Source organism: Gracilinanus agilis, chromosome 2 (genome assembly GCF_016433145.1).
Source record: "Gracilinanus agilis isolate LMUSP501 chromosome 2, AgileGrace, whole genome shotgun sequence".
Taxonomy (NCBI): Eukaryota; Metazoa; Chordata; class Mammalia; order Didelphimorphia; family Didelphidae; genus Gracilinanus; species Gracilinanus agilis.
The window spans coordinates 425,738,195-425,761,489 of NC_058131.1; the positions used below are offsets into that span (position 1 = coordinate 425,738,195).

At 40.7% G+C, this 23,295-nt stretch overlaps 1 protein-coding gene across 4 annotated transcripts; it reads left to right on the top strand.

The window, feature by feature from the left end:
• The first annotated feature begins 1,106 nt into the window (after positions 1–1,106).
• SEPTIN8 (septin 8) lies at positions 1,107–22,324 on the top strand. Of its 4 annotated transcripts, none has more exons than XM_044664660.1 (8): positions 1,107–1,484; positions 2,918–3,104; positions 4,654–4,815; positions 5,266–5,362; positions 6,526–6,694; positions 7,082–7,214; positions 7,469–7,659; positions 21,033–22,324. In XM_044664660.1, the coding sequence occupies exons 1-8, from the start codon at positions 1,318–1,320 to the stop codon at positions 21,178–21,180; spliced, it is 1,254 nt and encodes a 417-aa protein (XP_044520595.1). In that variant the 5' UTR covers positions 1,107–1,317; the 3' UTR covers positions 21,181–22,324. The 4 variants fall into 4 exon arrangements, with proteins under 4 accessions (XP_044520595.1, XP_044520592.1, XP_044520593.1 ...); XM_044664657.1 differs by having other exon boundaries at positions 1,289–1,484; positions 2,924–3,104; XM_044664658.1 differs by lacking the exon at positions 21,033–22,324 and adding an exon at positions 13,482–13,881 and having other exon boundaries at positions 1,289–1,484.
• Positions 22,325–23,295: the final 971 nt, after the last annotated feature.

A 23,295-nucleotide genomic window follows, 5' to 3' on the forward strand; every position in this document is an offset into this window, starting at 1 on the left:
CAAAGCATTCTTCAAGGAGGCTCCAGAAGACCTAGAGAAAGTAGAGGCATGAAAATGGTAGGTTGGGTTAAATGTCTTCTAGAGGGATCTCTAAGCCTCATTATAGAATTCCTGGCAGAGTGTCTGAGTAGTTCTTTCTCTACATAGGGGTGTGGATACTTTTAGTTGGGGTTGTACTGTTACAGACCTTGAGGGGATTGCTCAGCCTCCCAAACTGGGCATTGTCCTCTTTTGAGTGAGAAGAGGAGCCCTCTGCCAGTTTGGCAGAGTTAGAGAAGATAAGAATGCCGCGCAACTTCTCTTCATCTTTAGGAATAAGTACATGTGAGAGGAAGGTTGTCAAGAAGCCAGGGAGGTCTCATAGACTTAGCCCAGTTCAGCCTCCTCCCTCCTTATCTCTAAACTAGTGATCATCTCATTTTATTCCATCCTGTGTGACCTATGGAGAAGATTCTTCACACCATATGCAGGAAGAGGTATGCACACAATAAGTGCTTTGCACAGCAGACTTTACACCAGACATTTCATACACATCTTGAAGCTTCTTAGCTTTTTACTTTTTCTTTTTTCCAATTCAAGGCAGAAAAACATGAATGGCTAGGCAATGAGGGCTAAGTGACTTGCCCTAGGGTCACACAACTAGGAAATGTCTGAGGCCAGATTTGAACCTAGGACCTTCTCTCAATCTTGACCTGACTCTCAATCCAATGAACCACCTAGCTGCCTTTTTCCTTTTTAAGAATTCATATTCTGAGGTTTATTGGAGCTTGAAGGGTAAGTTATTCCCTGTGGGGAGTAGAGAGGCCAATTCTTAGTTTAGTTGAGCATCTTAGCTTTTGCCCTGATCTGACCTGATCAGCTTGCTCTGCATACCCCTCATGCTTTAGTATTAACCAGAACTTCCTGAACCCCTAGACAGGAAGCTATCCAAAAAAAAAAAAAAAAAAGCAGGGGGGTAGCTGAGTGGTAGCTCAATGGATTGAGAGCCAGGCCTAGAGACGGGAGGTCCTAGCTTCAAATTTAGCCTCAGACACTTCCTAGCTGTGTGACCCTGGGCAAGTCACTTAACCCCCATTGCCTAGCCCTTATTACTCTTCTGTCTTGGAGCCAATACACAGTTTTGGCTCCAAGACAGAAGGTTAAGGGTTTAAAAAAAAACAAAGCAACCAAAAAGCTACAGACTTCAGAAGGCTAGGTAATACCTTCTCAGACCCCAAAATCTGCTTTAGAAATTAGGAGGAAAATAAAAATTCCCTTTCCCTGCTGACAGTGTTCTATACTTCTCCAGGGGAAACAGGCATTGGAAAATCTACACTGATGAACACACTCTTCAACACAATATTTGAGACAGAAGAGTCTGGACACTATGAGACCTGTGTACGCCTCCGGCCACGCACTTATGATCTCCAGGAAAGCAATGTGCACCTTAAATTGACCATTGTGGATGCAGTTGGTTTTGGAGACCAGATCAATAAGGATGAGAGGCAAGTGGTGTGATGTTTGATTCTGTCTCATCCCCTTCTCTTCACTTGTTATTTTAGTGAAGTGTCTACCACGGTCAAGCTTTGGCCAGCCGGGTGTTGGTGCCCCTCTGCTGCTATTATTATCCTGATTAGTTAGATAAGTTACAAGAATTCTATGCTATAGATGCTCACAGGATCCCACAAATTTGTGTCCAGGTCAGCTTATCTCTAGGTGGACAAAAATTTTTTAGAAAAATTTGGTTTGTTATGATGGAGGCATAGAAATTCAGTTTGGATATTGAAGGAAATAGTTTCCAAGTGACTCTACTTTTCTAGGAGTTGATATGAATTATACCAGCTCAGAGGCCATGGATTTTTTTTTTCCCATACAAAGTAGGATAATGACAATTTGAAAAAAAGCCTCATTGACCATATTTTACTTATCACGAATTGCCCATTTCTTTCCTTTTCTTCAGACACCTAGGAACAAAATTTTTAGCATGACTAAGGCTGGTTCAGTATTGGCGTATCTAAGCCAGTGATGGGCAAACTTTTTAAAGAGGGGGCCAAAGGAAAGGAAATGCTCATCTGTCAGTCTGTTTCTAAGGCAACTCTTTTGAAGTTTCATTGTATTGTATCTTACTCATTGTATTCGTCAGATTAGGAATAATGTTGAGGGGCCTGATAGAACATTTCAGGGAGCTACATCTGGCCCGCAGGCTATAGTTTGCCCATCACTGTCCTAGAGGACTTTTCCATAGGAAATTATCCTTTATGGCCCCATCCTGTGTGGGCTTTGACCTGTCAAGTCCATCTTGTTTGATCTGTGAAATCCACCTGTTTCATGTGACATGGGCCATGTTGTCCTGAGATCAGTGAGACAAAAGAATTTTGCTTCAACGGTTGGCAAGGAACTTAGATCCAAAGGTTCATAGAATTTTAGAATGAGAAGTAGACCTTATGACTCATATAATCCAGACTCTTCATTTTGCTTATGGAGAAACTGAGCCTGGGAGGCAGCATCCTGGAGAAGTGGAAAAAGTACTGAATTTAGAGATATAAGACTAAAAGCCAAGCTCTGCTGCCTTCTACCAATGTAACACTGGGAAGACACTTAACTTCTCTGGCGTTGGTTTCCCCACCTGTAAAATGAGGCAGTTAGACTAGCTAGCCTCTGAGGTCCTTCCTTTCCCTGCAAGTCAAGCCTGAGCCCTGTGCTCAAAGGTTTTACAAGATTATTTCTCTTTGATGTGGCAGAGGAAATAGGGGTCCTAAACTCTTTGGCTTCCATCTTAGAACTAAGTCAAAACAGCTCAGGGGCCCAACGCTCCTGGAAGAATGTTCCCCTAAGTGGAGTGATAGAGAGGCAGCTATGGCTCCTGGACCTTTCACCAGGACTTGGCCTGGCCTATTTGTCTGTCCATCCCTAGACCTCTGACGGAGTTTGTCTGTAGTTACAGGCCTATAGTTGACTACATTGATACGCAGTTTGAAAACTACCTTCAGGAAGAGCTGAAGATTCAGCGCTCTCTATTTGACTATCATGACACACGGATCCATGTCTGTCTCTATTTCATCACACCCACTGGACATTCCCTCAAGTCACTGGACCTGGTGACCATGAAGAAGCTGGATAGCAAGGTGCGAAGCACTCCCCCTCATCCCCAGGCCCTCTGCCCTTTCCCTAATCTAGTCAGGGAAATCTAGCTGCTCCTGCCCAGGGTAATCGGATCGATTACCAATGGGTTCTCCCAGAGCTGAAGGACATGCCATTGTCAGGCAAGTTGCCTCCGAGTAAGACTTGAGAGAGGGCTTTCTCAATGTCTTCCTCAGCCCTGTTTCTGAGTTTCTCACATAGTGCTCTCCACTATTCATCATCTTCCCTATTTCCAGTTTCTGCAACTGAATGACCCATTTGTCTCTTTCTACCCTGACCCTTCCTCACTCAGTTCCATTTCTAATAAGTATTCTCAGCTGATACTGTTGCTCAGTCCTTTTATTCTGTTTCTGTTTTCCATGCCTAGTTGATCTGCCATCTTGTTCTTCCATTCCCTGGCTTTTCTCTATCCCTTCCTGGCTCTAGTCCTTTATTCTCTGTGTGTCTGAATCGACCTCTCCTTAGAAAGCTCCTCATTGTCTTCAAACCTCCTCCAAATCCATTTCAGTCCTTCCTTTGCTTAGTGCCATTTTCCTTAGCTCTCTTCTTTCTCTCTCCCTCCTTCTTTTATCTATCCATGGATATCCCTCAGTTTGACCTTAACTCCACTGAAAAGAAGATAGATTAAAAGGCAGAGAAAGAACATAAATAAGGACTCCACTGTGTTTGGGCATGGGTGTGGATGTGGATATAAGGACTAGGACAATGAGAGTCCTTAACCATAAGAATATGTATCTGGGAGGGGTTGTCCCAGACAGGGAAAATTCTAGTCATGGGGGAAATAGACCAGGAATAGAGCCTTCCTCCTTTGCCCTTTGCCCCAGGTGGAGGAAGGCTCTTGTTATATCACAGCATCTCACTTGTTTGAGAAGTAGGATCACAAGAGGATGATCAAGGTAGAACTCAGTGGATCCTCTGGTATGATGTAGGCCATTCTTCTCATCCTAAGGGATGAGAAATCCGAGTCCCAGAGCAGGTAAATGACTTTCTCAGGGTCACACAGATAAGAAATAGCAGAGCATGGTTTAAAATCTGGGCTTCTGACCCCAGATCTACCATTCTTTCCATGCTACTCCTCTGTCCATACTGTATATTCTGTGAAATGTTGGGTTTTTATGAAGGTAGAATTGACTGGGCAGTTGGGGAGGAATTCTCTTTAGAACATGGGGGTCCCACAAGGTCATCTTGACCTCATAGACAGGGAAATCCTGCCTAGACTCAATTGCTGCTACCTCTGGGCCTCATTTGGTAAATTTAGGGGTGATTAATTTCCCAGAAGAACGATTTCTGTCAGGTGCAGCAGTTACCTCTTTTGCAACTGGGGGATCTGATATGGCATCGTCATTGTATCCCCCTATTTCTAGAGCTGAACTATTCTGCCACTGGACTCTGCCTAATTATGAGGTTCCCCTTCTCCTCCCCCTCCCCAGTCACAGAATGTTCAGAGGAACCCTTGGAGAGAGATTGGCTTCTTTTGCTGCTCCTCCATGAGCTCCCCTCTAAATCCCAAAGCTCCTTGCCTTTCTCTGCTAGGTGAACATTATCCCTATCATTGCCAAAGCTGACACCATTTCCAAGAGTGAACTGCACAAGTTCAAAAGCAAGATCATGAGTGAACTGGATCAAAATGGGGTCCAGATCTATCAGTTCCCTACAGATGATGAAGCTGTGGCAGAGATCAATGCGGTCATGAATGTGAGTGCAACCCTGTGCTCCATAGATGTGTGGGGATTGTCGTAGTGGCAGGACTGGGACACTTAGTGGGCTTTGTAACTGCTTCTAAACTCTTGGTCCCTCAGGCCAGACCAAAGTCATGGCCACAGGACACACAAGATTCATTCATAGCTGGTTGGGATCTGGGGGATGGAGGTGGATCTGAGCATTCCCAGGATGTGGTTTTTATTGTCTCCAGCTTCAAGGAGAAAACCTGAGGCCTGAAGTGTAGTTTAAGAGTCTGTGCTTAAGGGTTCCTAATAGATATCTGACCCCAGGAACTTCCCCTGTTCTTGCTTAGCTGGGAGACACAAAGCTAAAGAGGCATAGATTCCATATTATCTAAGGTCTTCCTTGCAACTCTGGAAGCAGAATTTTTGAGGAAGGCAGAGAATCTGCTCTGAATTCCCTTAATCCTGATCTCCACCTTAGGCCCATCTTCCCTTTGCTGTGGTTGGCAGTACTGATGAAGTAAAAGTTGGGAACAAACTGGTTCGAGCTCGGCAGTACCCCTGGGGTGTCGTGCAAGGTGAGTGAGAATGATGAACTCCAGGAACCCTTCTCTCTCTTGCTGCCAGGAAGGACTGGGGGCTTGTAGGGGGAGTGTTCAGTTTAGATGAAATGAATTTACTCACATCTTTTCAGGAATATAGCTGTTTTGCAAAGTACATGTGTATGTATGTAGTATTTTTAAAGTTTGTAAATATGTCAGCTGTTTTTGATGATGTGTAAGTAGATCTTGTATTTATACTTGAAAGAACTTCTTTATTTGGTGACTGGAAAAGCAGCAGCCCTAGGGCCCCTTTGTTCCTTGAATACTTGAAGTGTCTGTGTATGTTCATGTGTGTGTATATCTAAGAAACATCTGCATATTTAGTCTAGGACTTGGCATTTTGGACTAGGAAAGAGAAAGGGGGAGAAAAGCTACAAAACTTATCAGAAAAGATGCTCATATTGCAAAATAGGTTCTTTGTTCAAACCCAAACTGTGCTTTTCTTCAGATCTTAATTGGATGCTCTTTTTTAAAAACTCTTACCTTCTGTCTTAATATCAATTCTAAGACAGAACAGCAAAAGCTAGGTATTGGGGTTAAGTGACTTGCCCCAAGTGACATAGCTAGGAAGTGTCTGAGGCCAGATTTGAACCAAGTCTTCCTGTCTCCAGACCTGGTGCTCTATCCACTATTACCTAGCTGCCTTGATTGGATGCTCTTAAACTGGGTGTCCAGGGTCTCATGGAGTTAGAAATAACACAAAACAAGTCTGGTTATAATGGACAAGTTTAATTTGTTTCTGTTCAGGACTTGAACAACAATGTTGAAGGGAAAAGAAGCAGTGGTATTGAAATATAGACCCCGAACTTGGAGTCAGGGGTGTGGGTTTGAGTCCTAGCCTGGCCACCATAGCATGATTTTATGTGAACTGTGTCACCCCTTAGTCCCAGATTCCTGCTCTATAAAGTGGGAGTTATACTCTATGATCTTTAATGCCCTTTTCAGCTCTGAGATTCTTTGAGTCTATGAACTTTAGCTTCCCCCTCACTGGATGAATCTTCACTGGGCTCTAACCCCATCCATGCCCCATTTGTTTGCCCTATGATCACCCAGCAGGTACCCCATCTGTCTGCTCTGTAATCCCTGAATGCCTGTCCATTTGTCCCCTTTGAGTGCCTGTGTCTGTCCCATGCCCTCAGTGGAGAATGAGAGTCACTGTGACTTTGTGAAACTCCGGGAGATGCTGATCCGTGTGAACATGGAGGATCTCCGAGAACAGACACACAGCAAACACTATGAATTGTACCGGCGCCATAAGCTTGAAGAGATGGGCTTCCAGGACACAGCTGCAGAGAGCAAGCCTGTTAGGTGACACCTGGCTTGTCCCACGTAGGACCCTTTTCCCATGGTAGAACAAAGCCCTCTTAGTAGGCCCCTGTTTGTCAGGGACAATGGGTCTGGATCATCCCCAGTCAATGGGGGCGGGTTTGACCATCTCCACTCAGTAGAAGAGCAGGTTTTATCGGGTTTGGCTGATTTCCTGGACTTCTGCTTTGTCTCAGGTTGTGGGACCCTTAGAAAAGCTTCCCCCAAACCCCGATTACATGATTATCTACTTCCTAACTAGCTACCTATTCCTCTCTGGTAGCCATTATTATCTGTCCACCCTAGAATTCTCCTTTCCATTCATCTGCCATCATTCTGTAACACTTCCCTTTTGGCCTTTCTCCCTGGGCAATGTGTGGGCCTATTTAGTCTTCAGGAGACCTATGAAGCCAGGAGGAAGGAGTTCCTAGGTGAGCTGCAGAAGAAAGAAGAAGAGATGAGACAGATGTTTGTGAACAAGGTGAAGGAGACAGAGTTGGAGCTGAAAGAGAAAGAGAAGGAGGTAAGTGAGTCAGAGGTCCCTCCGTAGGTTATGTCATTTGGCCAAGGAATGGGAGAGTGTTGGAGAATGCTCTGTTGAGGTGATGGGTAGCCCAGAAAGATTTCTGTCTTTATTCTTCACATACTTGGAAATCCAACTTGGGGGCCTAGAAATTGGGTGTTGAAGAATCAACCTGGGAGAATAGGGGGCATTCCAGGGGCCAGGTGGGACCTTGGAGGAGGACATTTCTTTCAATGAGCAGACTTCCCCTCTAGCTTCATGAGAAATTTGAGCTCTTAAAGAGGACCCACCAGGAAGAAAAGCGGAAGGTGGAAGAAAAACGACGGCAACTTGAGGAGGAGAAAATTGCTTTCAATCGGAGGAAGGCAGCTGTTGAGGCCATGCAGGTCCAAGCTTTACAGGCCACCTCACAGCAACCACTGAGAAGGGACAAGGACAAGAAAAAGTAAGTAGCTAGCTCTAGCCCACTCACCTTTCCACACTCTCTTTGTCTATTGTAGTGACCAGGCCCTTGGCAAACCTTGGTTCTGGCCTCTGGCCGTAAATGACTTTGACTTCAAGCCTAGAGCCATAATTCAGGCATTTTGGTGGGACAGTGCTTGTGTCTCATAGGGGCACCTGCCTGCCCTTATATATATATATGTGTGTGTGTATATATATAATATATATATGTATATATATATATATTTTTTTTTTTCCTGCCTGATTGATTAAGGAAAGAGGTTAAAATTAAGTTTTCTTGTGCTGCTGGAATCTGGCTAATATCTCCTTACAACTGATTATCTGTAGCAGGGATTTGCGAGACCCTCTGGGCAGGGGGACATATAAACCAGGTCCTTTCATTATCTGCTAGAAAATATGTGAGTAGGAACTATTTGAGGATTGCCCTCCTAAAAACCACAGCTACTGTCTAGCTGTTCTAGACAGTTCCATGAGTCTAGAACTGAGACTCCAGAGAATCGGGAACAAGAAAACCTGACCACGGAACTCTCTAGGAAGAGTAGGGTACAAAGACTCTTCAGGATTTGGAAGACCAAGAGTGGGTCTCAGTTAGCAGATCCCTAGGAACAGCAAAATGACTTATTCCAACTTAAGGTGTTCAGATTCACTGAAAAGACTAGCAATGGCTCAGAGTTGTTTTTCTCAGTGTTTCAAATAAAGTAAATTTCTTCAACCAGATCTGGAGTCTCAGGATCACCAATCCTTTTACCTCTAGTTATAGTTTAGAATAAAAGGTCTTTCTGAGAGGGTGGGAAAGGAGAAAGGTTCTTTGTAGTCTCAGTCCCCAGGGCGTTAGACTTCATCTTAGGAACCATAGATTTCTCCCCATCCTGGTCTTTTGAACCTCAGAAATGGGGAAAAAAGGACACAGAAGTTCTCAAAGGCAGATGTGATGTCCTGTACGTTCAGCAATTATATATGCCCAAGCCACCGCAAGCTTGGTAGCTTCTCTGTTGGAGAAGGAAGTGAGATGAAACTCTGAGTTGGCAGAAATCAGCATCAGCACTTAGCAGACAGGCTCCAAGGGATCAGGAGGGTATTAAAGGATGTTGGCAGTGAGGGAAGCCAAATAGTGACCATCACTTTAGATTTCTCTCCTTAATCTACTTCCAAAGCCCTTCTCCTTTGGGCTTTTTTAATCCATGGTATCTGACTTTCATCTATTCAATGTACTTTAAGCCATTAGGTTTTTAGTTAACTCAGATTCCTTTTTTATATATGGGTTGCCAATTAAAAAAAAATTATTGTTTATGAAGACTGTATCCCAGCCCAAGCCTCTAAGTTGCCTTTTTCAGTTCATTTGGTATAATGAAAAAATGGCCAGATTTGAAGTAAGGAAAAAATTGGGTTTGAAATCTGTCCCTGATACTACTAGTAGCTACATGAAAATAGGCAAGCTAATTTTCTTTGAGCCTTCATTTTCAGGGGTACCTGTACTACATTTTTCATAGATAATTAAAAATCAAATGAGGTAGGGGCAGCTAGGTGGCTCAGTGGATAGAGAATCAGGCCTAGAGACAGGTGGTCATTGTTTCAAACCTGACCTTACCCTGGGCAAGTCACTTAACCCATTATCTAACCCTTACCTCTCTTCTGTCTTGGAGCTAATATTAGTATTGATTCTAAGAGGGAAGGTAAGGGTTTAAAACAAAGTAATATTTATAAAGTGTGTTATAAACCTTCAAGTATGTCAATATCAACTATTATTTAAAAGCATTTAACTTTCCTCAAAGACCTGCTATCTTCAGGGACCTGTGCTAGTGATACAGGGGTGGGACATGAATCCTGCTCTCAAGGACCATATATATGTCCTAATGAGAGGTTAGGAGAATTGTCCCCAAATAACTATGATACAAGGAAGGTGGAGATGAGAGCAAAGGAGAAGTTCAGCAAAGTGTAATGAGAAATTTGAGGAGGGGGAGATCCCTTTCAGCTAGAGGAAGAGGAAGAGTAGGTCAGAGAAAGCTTGTGGAGCAAGTAGCATCTCAGACTTTGAAAGAAATGGATTTCAATAGCCAGATGTGGGAAGAGTCTTTTCTAAATGTCAGTCAAACAAGCATTTATTAAGCTATATGTAAGCAAATGTATGATAGGAGAGTGTTGGAAGAGGAAAATAGAGAATAGTCTAGTTTACATAGAAAATATAAAGGAGAATTTGTTGTTGTTCAGTTGTTTCAGTCATGTCCAACTCTTTGTGACTCCATTTGGAGTTTTTGTGTCAGGGATACTAGAGTGGTTTGCCTTTCCCCTCTCTAGCTCATTTTATAGATGAGGAACTGAGTCAAAGTTAAGTGACTTCCCTAGGGTCACACACTCCTAAGTATTTGAGACCAGACTTGAATTCAGGGAAGACAAGTATTCCTGACTCCAAGTCTGGTATTCTATCCATTGTGCCATGTAGCTGCCTATTGAGGGGGTGGGGGACAGTGTGCTCTAAAGCTGGAGTTTATACATAAGCAATGGAGAACCAGAACCACTCCAAGTTTCCAAGTAGAAGACTGACATCTGAGTAACCCATGAGAAAAATGGGTGGCATTGAGAAATGAATGGGAGGTAGAAAGAACATTTAGGAGGCTGTTCCAGTGTCTAGGAGAAAAGAATTGAGATCCATAGTAAAAAATTAATTAATAAAATTAATAAAAAAATAAAAAAAATTAACTTGGAAGTAAAAGGAATGGTTATAATGGAGTGAGAGGAAGAGGAAGCAAAGATAACTTTGAGGTAATGAGCCTGGAAGGATGGGTGTACCATTAACAGAAACAGAAAAGGTCAGGGGAGAGACAACTTCGGGGTAGATGATGATGATGATTTCAATTTAGAACATTTTGAATATGATGTGCTAACATCCAGGTAGAAATGTTAAACCTAAATAGGAAATACAAAAGTAGAACTCCGAAAGAGCTTGAAGTATCATTTTTATAGACCTGGAAGACATGGGTCAGGAGGAGGCCATTAAAGGAGGGAGCACAGGTTGAAGATAGGACTGAACCCTGGAGGATGATACACAAAGGGGAGAGGAAGAAGGAAAATGAAGAGCTTGAAAAACAAGAGAAAAGGGGCCTCTGGTGGAGTTACTACCAGTCAGAGTGAATTTACGGATTCCATTATTAGCTGAGAATGACATAATTAAGAAAGTTTGTCTACCCCAAAGAAGATACATTGCTGTATTACAGAATTTGGGAATTATTCAGGCTCTGCTTCTGTTGGGAGTTGACTTTAATCTGTTTCTTTGCCTCTCAAATGAGTCTGTTGATCCATTTTTTGGATGTCTTTTGTAATACATGGGTAGCCATTTCTTTGTCTTCTCTATTAATCTTATAGCTCCTCCTCCTTCTTTTGATCCCCAGAGCCATCCATAGATGCCTCCTGTGTTTAGGAAACATCTTTATCTATTCCTTCTTTTGTTAATAGCGTGGTCAAGCATCCTAGATTAGGTTTTGAGCCACTGTGGGGCAAAATCTAATCTCAAATTGACCATAAACTTGCAATGTGAATCTGGACAAATATCCTTTCATGGGAGGCATTTAGTGTAGTGGACAGTGCTGGACTTGAATCCAGAAGTCCTGGATTCAAGTCTTGCCTCTGCTACTTAATAGCTATATGACCATAGACAAGAAACTTCCCTTTCTGAGCTTGTTTCTTAATTTATAAAATGGGGATAATAATGCCTGTACCTATAGTACCTACATCACAAGTTTGTTGACTCAGAAGAGAAAATTCAAAATGTTTTGCAAACTTTAACATGCTATATAAATGACAGCTATTATTATTATTACTATTATTAATTCATTTATTTATTCATTCACCTATTTATTTATTTATTTGTTCATTCATTCATTCGTTCATTTATTCATTCATTTATTTATTTGTTCATTCATTCATTCATTCATTTATTTGTTTGTTTGCTTCTCGACACTCCAGCCCCTCCTCAGGGTAAGAAGAAAGATCAAGGCATTTCTGGATCAAATCTGAGAGGTATAGGGAAAAAGGACAGACTTAGGGAAGCCCACCCAGTGTTTTAGAGGGAGGATTTCACTCCCACAGTACCTACTGCCTTAAAGAAGAGACACTTGTTCTCTGGGATGAGCTTTACCCCTTGAGGACCCCTTGAGGACCTCCTCCAGAAGTTCCTTCTCCCCCCTCTACTGTCTCCTTTTTCCTCTCCTCCCTTTCTTCCTCCTCGTCATCCTCTTTCCCTTCCCTTCTTCTCTCTCTCCCCAGCCTCTTACCTTTCTCCTCTCCTATTTGACTACCAAGATCTTGCCCTCACTATAGTTATTTCCTTATGGCTGTATTGAGAACTATCCAGACAATATCATTAGCCTCCGTTTTTTCTCGGGGCAACATTTATTTGAAACATTCTCTCTGAGGGAGAACCTCCATTTTTCCTTCTGTCACATGGCTTTCACTGTTGCTTCAGGTCTGCTTTTTACAGTGATCACCCAATTTGCATGGAATCTCTCCACAATGGGGACCTGTGACTCTGAATTCTGTTTGTCTAGCAGCAGATGCTCACAGAAACCTACTTTCTTCCATAACTAGTGAGTCATCCTAAGGAATCCAGGAAAGCTTATTTTATTTCTGGGATAGAAAGAGGAAATGGAGGAGAGATCAGGTGGTACCATCTTAGAGTAGGTGGTACCATCTTGGAATAATCTGTATATAGGTTCTTGGATTAACTTTGCTAAAAAAAGAGATTAGGAGTGGGGCTAAATAGCAAAGAAAAAGCATATGACCTCATCCAGAAAAAAAACAACCCAAAAACCAATTAAAGGAAACTGCAGAAGTGGTATAATCCTTGGGCTCAGGGGCTGGAGTTTGGGCAGCCAGGTCCCAGCTAGCATGCTGCCATTTTCTGAGATAATTGACAGATCAGGATCAGTTGGGCCAGCTGGTCAAGAGAGCCTTTCTGGAAAGACTGGGAAAAGAAAGCATTCTTATCAATGGCTTCTAGGGAAGGGAGCACAAATAGCTTTCATGGTTCCTGCTCCTTCATGTTTTGTGCTTAACTCAGTTAATTTGCATTTTCATTTGGATTGGAATTTTGAAGCTCAGGTCAATTTTTGCTGCTTCTTTTTTTTTTTTTAAAGTGTTGACTGGACATGGTAGAAAGCTTCAGTCAGTTTTCTGTCGTGGTGTGGAGATGGCCTTGGGATTTGGGGAACACACCATCCCTCTCATCCTGATGGGGAATGGGGAATGCTAGGGACCCCACAGTCAGTGCACAAGCTCTCCTTTGAATGACAATATAATTTAAAGGTTTTGGTTAGTTGTAATTGTTTGCCAACTCTTAATCCGTTTTTGACAAAACTATTTCCAACCAGATCATGATGGCCTGGGTTATTACAAACTGAAGCTATTTCTCTGATTTGTTCGTCACAAACTGACTGCTCTTTCCCACCATCTGTCTTGTCATATTTTGCTTCTCTTTGATTTGGTCTGCATATCTTTTAATGTGTGTGTCTTTTTGTTTATTTTTATTTTTCAGTTAAAGCACGCACAGATATACATGTCGAATGGACTTTAGACTTTCATGTGTTAAGTTGCTTGAGTTACCTACCACCTTGTGATCCTTCTCCCATAACATGGTGTGAGGACAAACTGAGAGCCAGTACAGACTCCAGTGTTTACAGCAAAGGCTTAATACTCCTCATGGGGGCTGCAGCACGTCAGGCTACTCAGGCTGGGCTGCTCCCCCACCCCCAAGCAAAGACAAAAAAATGATCTCATGTTGGAACTGAAACTGACAAGGTTTATTTTTTTCAGAACCAGTGCTTGGTCTTCCATTTATAGTGTCACCATCTCTTGATGGAGCAGTTTGTGCCGATTTAATGAAGCCCCACGACCCCAGCTACGTTGTATTTAACTGTTCAGAGTTGAGATGGCTACTTACAAGGTGCCTGCCCTAGGTGTAACCAAACAGTCTGGTGTATGTGCTGTGAAATTCACTTGAATTATGTTAATTTTTCTAATCATACTTTAACTTTCCTAAGAATTTTTAAAAGATGTCTAAATTTGTATCTTGATGCAAATAAAGCCGAGTAATATCCCTTCCCACTATTTCTTACCAGTAACACTTCCCATTAAAACAAACCACTAAAAATTCTCTAAGCTCTTCCTCTGTATTATAAAATATACACAGAGACATGGGTAATAAACTTCATATTATGACAGTGCTTGGAATTTCTTTACTGACAAAAGTGATACATAAAATAGGGTCATTTCTACTGTTGGTATAAATGAAATGGCAGGCAATAATACTATTATAGGTATGACTCACAGTACTTGCTGCAAAAGGAAGAATAATTAGCCCTGTGTCTTTTCTAGTGCCTGTTGTCATTTGAGATACAAAGTCTTCTAACCATATATACCCATAGAGAAGCTAGTCAGCTTTAAGAGTACCTTGATAACTTTCCTTCTGAAGTCAGAATTTAGTTTTCTGAAAGAAAGAAGAAAAATCATGAAGATGTCTGATTTATACAAATAATATAGGAATAGGCAGCAGCCAGCACTGACATTTCTCAAGCTAGCTAGCTATGGAGACCTCAGTGCAATGTGGTTTTCCAAATATTGGAAATATTGGGGTTAAAACCCTAAAGATCAAGGCACTCAAACATACTGTTGGTTGTTATGCTGAAAGGAAACAAATGTCCTTTCTCCTTGGTGCCTTTAGAATCTACTCATTTATTGTTTGGCCAATGGTGGTTTTGTTTTGTTTTGTTTTTGCCGATGTGGAGATGTGGGCTTATTGCACAACTTTTAGTGGATGGTCTCTAAAGAAAAATAAAGTCTTTATTCCCTTTTTCTCTTCCCTCCCCTTCTCTTCCCCCCTCCCCCCCAATCTGACCTGTTTTTAACTATTTCCAGGACATATTCTTGGGCTCTCCCTTGCTCCTATCCAGGACAGTGTTCCACTTCTGGGGAGGTGTGAACAATGCCTAGCTTTTGTTGCATCTGTTCTCAGAAGCAGCATTTATTGGGCTCTCCCTGGGATAGAGCAGATGTACTAATTTTCAAGTTATTTGAGAAGAGAGGTTAGCTATTTTTATAACTATGAAATTCACATTATTATGAAAGTAGAGATCTCAAGAGAAAGAAGGTAAATTCATATGCATTAGACAATCATGGTAGGATGGAACTTCTTGTCTTTCCTTATAATGTGTTAGATCCAATTCAGGAGTTTTCTGAGAGAGGTTCATCATGACTTGTCTTTCTCAGCTGAATTTGTTGAGCAGTGGGAGGCCCAGTGGTTTAATACATTCACAGGTTCTTTTGGAAAATAGAACAATGTGTTTATTACTAGATAGAGAGTGGGTGTGAATCTTGGGACTTGAAAAAGAGCCAGAAGGCCAGTCAGCAACTACTGACTGCCCTGGTGAGGCCAGCAATATTGAAGTCTGGAATTTGGACATCCAAGGGATTGGAGATATAAATAAATGCATCCTGATTGGCTGCCCCACAAGCACATGGATTCCAGATGTTTCTGGCAGAAAAAAATGACTTGGAGGTTCCACTTGGGCCGACTTTGTTTCATGAACCTTAAATCTTAGCCTTATTGGCCTTACCTATTGCCCACCTCTCAGCAAGTCACATATGTTGTCAGCATAAGCTTATACATGTATTCATTTTTTTATTACCTATTTTTCTTTGGGTATTTGTTGTTTAATTTTTGATCGTTTTAAGTTTTCTTGTTTGTTTGTTTTGTTACGAAACCAGACTAGTTGTCCATGGTACAGGAGGTGAATTGAACTTCTGTGCCATTTTTAACAAGCTACCATCATGGCATGATTCTAATCCACATGGCTCTTTTATTTCTTGACATAAAGGATGACTACCCATTCCAAAGGGTCATTTGTAGAGGATAGGTAATCCAGGGTTTCCACCTATATATGTCCATTGGTTGGCATTATAAAGACACTCTTTGGGATGACATTAGCTTTCCCTACCGTGTTTTTTCTGGAATACATATACACATAAAGTGATTTTAGATGATTTGAATTATGCAGACTTTCTATGCATGCATGTTTGTGTGAATGTGAATAAGACAGCCTACATTAAATGTTATGAGTGTTATTGGGCAAGGAGAATGACTTTCAGATTTGTAACATTAACATGCTTTTCCAAACTGCTTCATTCATACATTCATTTGTGGACTGTTTTTGTATCTTTCTGTTCACCTTGTACTCATTCCTTTTTATTAAATTTCACTTTTTTTTTTGAGTTTTGTGGTGTCTTTTTTTTTTTTTTTTTTTTTTTTGGGGGGCAGTAACTCTCCAACCTAACAGCATTACCAGACATACTTATTTGCTATAAAAACCAAGAGCAGTAGTATTTGTGTTGATTTGGACAGCGGTGTACTGACCTGACCATGTGAAACCTGCCAAAAGGAACATAGGATTCCTGTTGATGTACATGTGTCATTTAGCTGTTTCCCTGATTGGTGAAGGAAAGAAATTAGGAATGGGGAAGAAGACTGTAATAATCAATCTACAAGTATTAACTGATTGTTTCTTGGGTTGCCAGTCCTTAACTTAGCCCTGTGGGTCAGATGAAGGATAAAACACAGACCCTGTTGTTCCGGAATATATACATGCTTTAGGTAAAAAATAATATAAAACACTATTGAGTGTTAAAAAGAATAGATTCATACAAAAGGGGAGGCCAGTCTGTTCCTTGGAGTAGTCAGGGAAGATTTCATAGAGGAGGTATAGGACTAGGACTTCAGGGACTGGTAGGGATGGAGATGAAATCGTTAAGGAAGTAACTTCACATCATTCTGTTTGATGGCTTTTAATCAGGCTGTTAGGAAAGAGCCCATGATATCAGCTTCCTGCATTTGATTTTACCACCCTTCCTTTTTGGTGCATAATAACTATTAAATTTAAAAAACATCTGGGAAATGTTTACATGATGTAGAGTTCTTTGCTAGATGCCATCACATTTTCCCATTTGCAAATAAGGTCTCCCAGAAAATGTTTTTCCTAGCACAGTTTTAAGACTTCCACATTCATTTTTTTTTTAAACCCTTGTACTTCGGTGTATTGTCTCATAGGTGGAAGATTGGTAAGGGTGGGCAATGGGGGTCAAGTGACTTGCCCAGGGTCACACAGCTGGGAAGTGGCTGAGGCCGGGTTTGAATCTAGGACCTCCTGTCTCTAGGCCTGACTCTCACTCCACTGAGCTACCCAGCTGCCCTCCACATTCATTTTTGTTTTATTCTCATGGCAGTTTCATTCACAACTTGAATATTAACTTTGCATAAAATTCTTCCTGGAGTTCCTGCCTTTGGGTTTCACAGTATATGTACTGAATGTCAGGAAAGTCAGTAGCAAGATTCTTTGAAGGTTAAACAGCAGATGCTGGGAATAGACTGGCCATGAGCACTAAGCTTCCTGATATCTTGCAGGCTCAGAAGATCTGGTTCTCAGCATGAATCCTAAGACTTTGTTAGCAACAAAATCAGCCCCATAAGGTTGAGTACATAATTTGGTTTCCTCTGTTAATTTGGTTTCAGTGAGAATTTGTGAACCTGGAAAATCAGCCTGGATCATTATTGTTTGATGATGGTGACTGATTCTATATAATGTAAATTCCAAGAGGAAATGTTCCCCCTTTCTGCCTGTTGTTTTGACTGGGTTAGTTTAGGTATTCCCAAGTATGACTGATTTTTACACTCTGGACACTTTGCCATCAGACCTGTGAAGGCTGTGAGTAAGAAATGCCGCAGCAAGAAGCAAAACCAGCTAGGAAATTAATGAGTACAGCTATAAATGAGTGGTCTGAGCCCCCCCAGTATAAATTCCCCCTGGTCATATTTAAAATCATCCAGAATATGAGATCATTCAAGAGAATGAGTTTGAAGGGTATTACACGAGTGACCTCTCCACACTTTCCTTTTGTGGGGATACAATTGGGTATGCAACTAAAAAAACTAGAAAAAGAACAAACTAAAAATCCCCAGTTAAAGACTAAATTAGAAATCCTTTTGTGGGGATACTATTTGAGGGCACTAAATGGACAGGAGAAGTCACCCACAAAGCACTGTTTTGGGCCCATTGTATTAAAATATAGACAAGTTATCCAAAGAACCATTTAGTTGCAAAGCCAAGCCAGGGAGCTTTCTAACTAGAAAGTCACTGACTGAGCCTTTTCATCCTTCCTGAGCAGATGTGTTGGGATTTTGGCCTTAAATCAAGAGAGCCAGAGATATATAGAGCTAAACTACAATATCACTCTCATTGCCTAGATAGTTATTGGAGAATGATTCATTAAACAACTTCACAGTAATGTTCTCTGTGAGACTGAAATGGGCTAAGAGGGATAGGCATCTGATCCCAAACAGTAATACTGAAGTCACAAGTGGTTTTTATTTCTGCACAGCTACCAATGGATCAGATAGTTGGAGACCAAAGTATGTTTCAGGAGCTGAGATGATTGATTCTAAAAAGAGAAGATGAAAGAATTGCTAGTTTTCTCTGCCAGACTGTGAGAAAGATAGATACATAAATACATGCATGCATACATATTGACATATCTATCTAGATATCATAGCCAAGCAGGGGAAAAAAATCACAAATATATAAAGGTAAATTTATTTATACTTATATATTTCACATATTTATGTAAATATAAAAATATCACACTGGCAATATATCTGTAATATATATACAATTGTGTGTGTATACATATATATATAATATACGTATATATATATATATATGCCTTGAATTGTTTAATAATGAATCACTTCAGATAACATTTCATCATATTTAAAGTTTATACAAAATGACTGCTTCAGTGGTGAACTTGCATAATTCAGTAGAAAGAACATTGGACTGGCCATGAGAAGATTGGTTTTCTTTCTTTCTTCCTGGATCCTAAACTGGCTGGTCATATCCCACCTCTAGGCTTCTGTTTCCTCAACTATAAAAAAGTGTTAAGCCAGATAATTTCTAAAAGTGCACTCTAGCTCTAACATTCCAGGACTTACTAAGTAAGTGTATGCATTGATAGAAGAAGTTGTCTTCCCAAAAACAGAGAAGTAAAACTAAAGAAAAGTACCACACTGTCACAGTGTCACACAGCCAGACCAACTCAAAAAAATTATGATGCTTTTAAATTTGACTTTACAAACCTATAAAACTCCTAGGGAGCAAAGAGGAAAAAAGAGGGGAGGGTATTTGGCTAACTCTCGATTACATAATTCTGACTACTAGGGAGCAATGAATGATAACTCCCCTCTCTGCCAGCTCCGTGGCCTCTTCCAGGTACCACTGTGGTTCCTGGTTCAAATATTCAAGGGTTTACAAGTGCAGCTTTTTACTAGCTTCTGAACTTTTGGTTGTAATTCATTCACTGCTCATGGAAAGATGGAAACATCACTGGATAGAGAGATCAAGCTTAATTTATACTAAAAGCACTAGTTATACTTGCTTTATATTAAATAATGATGCTTTAGTAGTACATGTTTAGAAAGGCAACTGGGTTTGGGGGGGGGGAAGAAAAAAGAGTATTCTTTACCTTTGTGTGAATGCATATTCCATGTTACTCTTCCCAACTCCTGCCAATATGCAGTTAGTTATCCTTTAATAACGTTCCTTTATGTTGGCTAGAGCAATTGTTATAAGCTAAGTCATTTGTAACCATCAAGGAGTGGTATACAATTAGTAACAAAGACAAATATATCATAAACTTGTTTTCATTTTTGTAAGAGTGATTACACAGTTCCTTTATTCATGATGTACAACCTAGCCTTAGTGACGAGAAGCTAATAAATCACTGTTGGGCAAGTGATGTGGTACACCGTACCTGTCCATAGTGATTTGGTCCCTTTTGAACGAATTCACTATTGTATTCCAGATTTGACTCCTTGTGTTTCATCCTAGAATCATTAGGCCCTTCTCTTTAAAATGTCTCCATAACCATCTAGCCTGACTATGAAAACGCATTTGCGTCATAGTACAGAAGACGTTGGTGCAGCCTAGCTGTCAGCCCAAAGAGACCTTTGAAATCTGGATAAAAAAGGCTACTTAAGAGAGTCATTCATTGCCTTTAGGAGTAGCTGACAGTGGTCATTATGTCCTGTGTGGGACTTTGCTTTAGCTTTCTGTTCAAATTTCCTCACAAGAAAACACTAAGCAAAAGGTATGTAATAATGATAATAATACGAGGTGACATACATAACACTTGAAGGTTTACAAAACTTATTCTTCACATATAATTCATTTGATCTTCCCAACAATCCTCTGTTACTGTTATCCCGTTTTACAGATGAGGAACCTGAAGTTCAGAGAGGTTTGAGTGACTAGAGGACCTCTCAGGGTCTCTTAGGACAAGAAAATGGTATTTTCAGTGGCTTTTACTGGCTTCCTTCTAAGTGACTAACCCAAATAACATCTATTTCCATAGCTGTACTTTCTAGTTTGTTTCAGGGTATAAGAGATTGTTTATGAATTCTCCATCCTATATTACATAGATGTTCAAATGGAAGAATTTATATCTGTATCAAAACTGGAAATCAACAGATTTAGTTTGTTCCCTGGGAGTATAAATTCTGCCTTTCATGTGTAATAAGGGCAATGACAAAAGAAGGTACTTATAAAATAAGGGTGGGAGGGCTAACTGGGAAGTTAAATATACATGTAGCACCAGGCAGCAGAAAGCTTTTTTAGCTGTTTCTGTACAAAAAAAGAGTAGCCGTGAGAAAGGAAATCTATGCCCACATGACATATGGTTACCCTGACATATCTGATAAAGAGAGCTTCTTCATCTTTAACCTCCTTAAAAAAGTAATTAACCTGCCATTTTAAGCACATGCATCCCCCAAGTCAATAAAATGGCCATCAGTCTAATATGTTTGTTTCATCTTAACACATTTATTGTAACGGAATCTAAAAGTGTTAGATTTGCTTTCTTCTTCCTGTGCTGTAGCTCCTAGAATAGAGTCTAGGAATTAAACTCTAATTCTAATCCTATATCAGGCAATGCCTTTTTCTCTGAATGAGGCAAATCTTTCAGCTACAACTTTCCTTCATCTAAGATAAACTTTTGATGATCAAGAGAAATGCACATGACAAAGGAGCTGTGTAGTCTGATCTCCTAGCTCCTGTGGAGGAGAAGCAGTGTATATCAAGGAGTATAAATCTGGGCTGAATTTTCTTGATGCATTAATACCTTTGTGCTTTGAGCACTTTTATGAACTCAAAGGAGGCTTGAATGCCATTGGGATGGGGTGGGGCGGTGATGGCCATATAGCAACCACTGGAGAAGCTGGCCTGGGGTGATTTTGATTCCTACCTATGCTTTCTACCTTTCCAGCTCTAAGGGGATGATCACAAGGTCCAGCGTGGAGCCCTTAAAGTACAGTAGCTGGTGGCAAGCCATACAGTTGTGCTGCTGCAACTGCCTGAACAAGAATCTAAAATGCCTGAGCAAGAGTCCGACGGGGCAGGAACGATTCATCTGAGGCAGCTCATTTAGTAGATGGGGACAGTTGGATAGCACCATAATCTGGAACTGGAGTGAAGAGATTTTGTTTTTCTAAAAAAGTAAAGAAAAAATTAGATCATCAGCAAACTCTTTACTTTAAACATATCATCACCCCAAAGTACAAACTAGTTCAGATTTATATCAGGGAAATTCAGGTGTGAGCCATCCCCCATTGCCAAGGGCGACAACACCATGATGTCGTCCCACTGGAGTACAAATCATTCAAATACGATTAAAGAATCTCTGCTTTCTAACAATCTTATAACCTCACAATCCTGAAATGCCAAGACTGCTGAATAACAGCAAGAGCTTCCAAGCTAATAAAAAAGTTACAGCTGTCAGTTTCACGTGGCAAGAAACTTCTTAGCTTGGTTGTGACTCTTTCCCCAAAGAAATTGCTCCCGGTGGCTTCTTATCATTCATCGTCATGTCATGGCCTTTTTCTGTTCTATTCATGTTGCATAATTTTGCCTTACTAACAAATCATTTCCCTAAGGAAGACTATCATTCCCTTTAAAAAATCAAAAAACAAAAAAACACTACCTTTTTATTTTAAGTGCCAGATCAATATGGTCTAAAGCCTGAATTAAAGGTTAAACATATGGGTGAGTAAAAAGACAGCTGAGAGAATGTGCGAGTAAATTATAGCAATCCGATAGCTTTTTATGTACAGTATTACTAGAATGGAAAAGTAGAAATATTTTTGCAGTGTGTATTTTAAAAAATGAGAGAAAAATTGATCATTATAGTGCCGTCTAAAATATTTATAAAGTTAATTTAATCATCTTTTAAAAGTGAGATTCTGGTTGAATAATATTTTGAATATTAGTATATTTAAGGTCTATTTTCCACTGTTGCATTCTTCATAAGACATGCACATAGCTTAATCCATGTGCATACAGACCCTTTGTGCGCATCTGTGCTTTGTAGTCTTACTTGGTAAATAGCTGCTTATATTCAACAAACAAGAAGTCCCCCATTGTTGCTGTGAAAGGATCTTAGGGCAAATTGCCTAGGATGACCTGCATTCTCAGCAGCTCTGTAGGAGTACAGTGATGATACACAGCAATATCATCACAGGTACTATTACCTGTAAAGAGATGAAAATAAAAAAAGATAAATTCCTACCAGGAGATGTGGTGGTTTGTTTTTTTCTTTTTCTTTTAAATCCATGTGCAAAAGGAGCCTAGTTCTCTTACTGTATCTAGACTTGTTCTCTTCCCTCCCCTGCCCCTGCTTAGTTATCCTTTGGTTTCTTAGAAAGAAAAACCAAAATAGGGCTTGGTTAGTTATATATCCTTTGATAGATATGCAATCTCCCAATTAGCATCTGATTTCTTCTTTAAACCAAATCTGAATTCTGAGTGTGGTCACTCATGGCAAGATATTAGCCCCTGGGTTTTCAAAATTTGGCTGTACCATCTCCTTTAAAGTTAATCACATCTCCAGCAGATTATAAATGATCTTGACTTTGCCATAACTGTCTTCATCATTTCATAGCTGGAGGGGATCAGAGGGGATCTAGTCTAATCCCTTCATTTTACAGGTGAGGAAACAAGACTCATAGATGTTATTTGGTCTAACCAAAGTCAAGAGAATGGTAAGTATTACAGTCAGATCCAAATCTGGGTCCTCTAACTCTGAATCTTTCATAATCTTTCATAACACCATATGTTTGAAAGCTCTCTTAGAGCCTCCTAGGCAGTGTTATATATGGATACAGTTGTAGGCTTGGGGTCAGGTAGACCTAGGTTTAATTCCTACATAAGCTCAATTTGAACTCAGTCCCCTCACATCCACAACCCACAAGAAGCAGGTGACACTGGTCCTACCCAGACATATGAAAGAAAGAGAAGATTGGGATGGGGGCAGAGGTGTAATGAGGCATGTGTGGAGATACGGCCAAGGGGAGTGCAGGGAACAAAGCAGAGAGAGCTATAAGGCAAAAGAGCACAGGTTCCTGAGAGAAAGGAGTCCTGGGCTTCCAGTGTCCTTCCCTTAGATTTTATTCAGGGCAGAGACCCTAGTAGACCAGCATCTGTTCCCCTTCACATGAGGAAGCTAAGGACAACTTAGCCTGCCTCAATTCCTG

What these genes read in the sequence shown, in the direction of transcription:
- SEPTIN8 (XM_044664660.1), top strand. Translation starts at nt 1,318, where the DNA reads ATGAACACACTCTTCAACACAATATTTGAGACAGAAGAGTCTGGACAC. An exon ending in CCCCTGGGGTGTCGTGCAAG is followed by an intron (nt 5,363 to 6,525) that starts GTGAGTGAGAAT and finishes CCATGCCCTCAG; the next exon opens with TGGAGAATGAGAGTCACTGT. An exon ending in TGAAAGAGAAAGAGAAGGAG is followed by an intron (nt 7,215 to 7,468) that starts GTAAGTGAGTCA and finishes CTTCCCCTCTAG; the next exon opens with CTTCATGAGAAATTTGAGCT.